This window comes from Oncorhynchus nerka, linkage group LG2, assembly GCF_034236695.1.
Source record: "Oncorhynchus nerka isolate Pitt River linkage group LG2, Oner_Uvic_2.0, whole genome shotgun sequence".
Lineage (NCBI taxonomy): Eukaryota > Metazoa > Chordata > Actinopteri > Salmoniformes > Salmonidae > Oncorhynchus > Oncorhynchus nerka.
In genome coordinates, this window is record NC_088397.1 from 92,148,299 (window position 1) to 92,152,602 (window position 4,304).

General features: G+C 47.9%; 1 protein-coding gene across 1 annotated transcript; it reads right to left on the reverse strand.

The window, feature by feature from the left end:
* Nucleotides 1-3,158: 3,158 nt before the first annotated feature.
* Nucleotides 3,159-3,911, reverse strand: LOC115131894 (uncharacterized). The gene has a single exon (XM_029663970.2). It carries the CDS (start codon nt 3,909-3,911, stop codon nt 3,159-3,161), a length of 753 nt encoding a protein of 250 aa, XP_029519830.2.
* Nucleotides 3,912-4,304: the final 393 nt, after the last annotated feature.

Sequence of the window (4,304 nt, forward strand, 5' to 3'; positions counted from 1 at the left end):
AACTGCCAGGATCGGCGGGAGAATTTGACCAGATTCCTTCTCTGGGCGGGAATACGCCCAGAATTCTGATGTCACTCCTCCACCAGGCTTACTCCTTCCCAGTGTGTCCTGGGTTATCAGCCAGCCCTGGCTCGATGGACTCCGAGCCAGACTGAAGCCACGGCAGGTGGACGAATGGTGGAGGCACGCAGAGAGGTTTGGAGTGAAGCTCAGGTGAGGCTCCAGCATGCTGTCCGTCACCGGAAGGAGCAGGCGGATGGCCACCGCAGTGAGGTGCCCATTTTCTATTCTGGTGATCGTGTCTGGCTTTCTACCAGGGAACCTCCCACTCCGCCTGCCCTGCAAGAAGCTGAGCCCCCGGTTTGTGGGGCTGATCAAGGTTGTCCAGAGAGTCAATGAGGTGAAGTATAGGTGACAGCTTCCCAGAGACGACCATATCTCACCTTTTAATGTCTCCCTTCTCAGGCCGGTGAAGGGTACGGCCCAGAGGAGCCGGTTTCCGGTGGAGGACAATCTGGATCCCAACATCATCCGTGATTTCCATCTTTGCTTCCCGGACTGGCCCTTGTCACCGACAACGCTGGTTTACTAACCCTCGGTCGTGTCAACCATCATTATTTCACCTGCACTTCATCAATAGGCCTGTACTCCACTACGTCCCCTTTAATCTGTCTCTCCCTTACGTTCATTCTCCAAGCAGTATTGACCATCTTTCATGTCTGTACGCTACTCGTGTTTCTTGTTATTGTTCTGTTTATTATTCAACTCTTGCACCTGCTTTCCATCTCCCAAGCGTATACGTTACAAGCGCTTAATGTACCTGCCAGGCTATTGTGTCGCACTCGCAAATGCTTCAATGCATTTCTTTATATGCTACAGCCTTGAAATAATACAGCCTAAATAATTAATTATTTAGCTCCCTGTCTGACCCTTGACCTTCAGTGTTTATATGCTGTTTAATATGACATGTAGCCCATTTGAAATAATGAGTGCTTCGTAAAGACACTTTTTCATGTTTATTAAAATACTTTTCTTTCAAATCATATGGTTTGGTTTCAATACTTCAAAACCAAATGGTAGATCCAGGTAGTCACAAGAGGAGCAGTGCAAAATCACCAATGAGCGGGATTTCCAACCGCTCAACACCACTCACATACTCTGATACAAGATGATCCTCATGCTGATTTCTTACATACTGTGGATGTGCATCTTAAATCAGGATACAGACCAGTTAACTAGGTCTAAGACCACTGGACATGGTGAGTGCAACAATGGTAAAAGACTAGTTAATTGGTTTCGTAACAGGTTAAATGTCGCTGGTGGTAATTTCAGATATGTTTTTCACATCTGTGAGTGTTCAGCTGCTTCCAGGCAGGACCAGTGTGGTGTGGTCTGTCCATCTGGTCTTCTCACCATGTAATCTGCTGTGTTTACCCAACTCTGCTCAGAGGATGAGACCCCCCCACACACACACACACACACACACACACATAATCACAGTACGGGAGGCAAAGCCACACAGCCGGATGTTGGCTTCTGAAGGACTGTCTAAATCCTTCCAGAAGCCTTCTAACAGGAGACAGGCCAGCACTCACACAGAGAGCACCGCGACTAACAGTTAACTCCCACAGAAACATTCTCACAGGACATGGACCAAACACCAGGCTGTGATGTGTCCCAGTCCAATGCAGATCACATGTGGCTCTGGCAGGACAGCAGTTTTTATCATTGTGTGAATTGTATTTCTCTCCCACCTCCCAGACAAAGATCTCCATTGAAATAGCTTTCTACGCTTAAAATTTGCCTGAGAAACTGGCCCAGGATGTTCAGTCATTTTTAGATTAGCTTGAGATTCTGAAGAACTGCACTACTTGTATTTTATTGATGGTGTCTGTTTGATAGTTCTATCAGTCAGAGGCCCAATAAACCCTGATAGTTCCATCACACATCGGTCTGGTCCCATTAAACCCTGATAGTTCCATCACACATCTGTCAGTCCCATTAAACCCTGATAGTTCCATCACACATCTGTCAGTCCCATTAAACCCTGATAGTTCCATCACACATCTGTCAGTCCCATTAAACCCTGATAGTTCCATCACACATCGGTCAGTCCCATTAAACCTTGATAGTTCCATCACATATCTGTCAGTCCCATTAAACCCTGATAGTTCCATCACACATCTGTCAGTCCCATTAAACCCTGATAGTTCCATCACACATCGGTCTGGGTCACAATAAACCCTGATAGTTCCATCACACATCTGTCAGTCCCATTAAACCCTGATAGTTCCATCACACATCTGTCAGTCCCATTAAACCCTGATAGTTCCATCACACATCTGTCTGGGTCCCATTAAACCCTGATAGTTCCATCACACATCGGGCTGGTCCCATTAAACCCTGATAGTTCCATCACACATCTGTCAGTCCCATTAAACCCTGATAATTCCATCACACATCTGTCAGTCCCATTAAACCCTGATAGTTCCATCTCACATTGGTCTGTCCCATTAAACGCTGATAGTTCCATCACACATCGGGCTGGTCCCATTAAACCCTGATAGTTCCATCACACATCTGTCAGTCCCATTAAACCCTGATAATTCCATCACACATCTGTCAGTCCCATTAAACCCTGATAATTCCATCACACATCTGTCAGTCCCATTAAACCCTGATAGTTCCATCTCACATTGGTCTGTCCCATTAAACCCTGATAGTTCCATCACACATCGGGCTAGTCCCATTAAACCCTGATAGTTCCATCACACATCGGTCTGGGTCCCAATAAACCCTGATAGTTCCATCACACATCTGTCAGTCCCATTAAACCCTGATAGTTCCATCACACATCGGTCAGTCCCATTAAACCCTGATAGTTCCATCACACATCTGTCAGTCCCATTAAACCCTGATAGTTCCATCACACATCGGTCTGGTCCCATTAAACCCTGATAGTTCCATCACACATCTGTCAGTCCCAATAAACCTTGATAGTTCCATCTCACATTGGTCTGTCTCATTAAACCCTGCTGATAATACACTCTCACATACCATTTAATAGCAGCAGACAATGGGTGACAAAAACAAAATGCCAGTGACCACATCAGACCTGAAGCTGCCTGTTTATTCGATGTGTGTTCATGCTTGTGTGTTTATGTGTGTGTGTGTGTCACACATAGCTTTCCGCTGAGACTAGTCAATAGACTATGTCTGATGAGAACGATGGCCGGGTGTTTGATGGCCGGGGGTTTAATAGCCGGGGGTTTGATGGCCGGGGGTTTGATGGCTGGGTGTTTAATGGCCGGGGGTTTGATGGCCGGGTGTTTGATTGCCGGGGGTTTGAAGGCCAGGGGTTTAATTGCCGGGAGCTTAATGCCCGGGGGTTTGATGGCCGGGGGTTTAATAGCCTGGGGTTTGATGGCCGGGGGTTTGATGGCTGGGTGTTTAATGGCCGGGGGTTTGATGGCCGGGTGTTTGATTGCCGGGGGTTTGAAGGCCAGGGGTTTAATTGCCGGGAGCTTCATGGCCGGGGGTTTGATGGCCGGGGGTTTAATGGCCGGGAGTTTGATGGCCAGGGGTTTAATGGCCGGGAGGTTGATGGCCTGGGGTTTAATGGCCGGGAGGTTGAAAGCCGGGAGTTTGATGGCCGGAAGTTTGATGGCCGAGGGTTTGATGGCCTGGGGATTGATGGCAAGGGGTTTGAAGGCCGGGAGTTTAATGGCCGGGTGATTATTGACCGGGGGTTTGAAGGCCTGGGGTTTGATGGCCAGGGTTTTGATGGCCAGGGGTTTAATGGCCGGGAGGTTGATGTTTAATGGCCGGGAGTTTGATGGCCAGGTGTTTGTAAGCGCCAGAGTAAAGCTCTTTTGGCCTTCAGCACTGCTCCAGGGCTGGCTTCCCAGCATGCACAGTATTTTCTAGTATGCGCAAACACACTGCCCATTTCACAACTGTAACTGCTCTCAGGGTGACTGGGAAGCGATAACGGTCCGAGCAAGGTATATGTTTATATGTGTGTGTCTTGGTCCGCATCTCTCACTATGACTAGCAGACGACTGATACAGAACAAGGGCACGCTGGAGTCTCACCTTTACAACTAAAAGTGATCTCTGACTGGGAACCCCTGCATGGACCCAGCATGTGCCTAATTAACAACCGAAAGGTCAAATAGGGGCACACATTCTGGAAGGTAAAGCATTGCATGTTGCCCCTTTCAACCCTAACTTTACTATACCACGGTGTCTGTCGGTTACAGCTGTTTTTCTCAAACCCTTTCACCCTTTCAGTCAGAGCTCTCC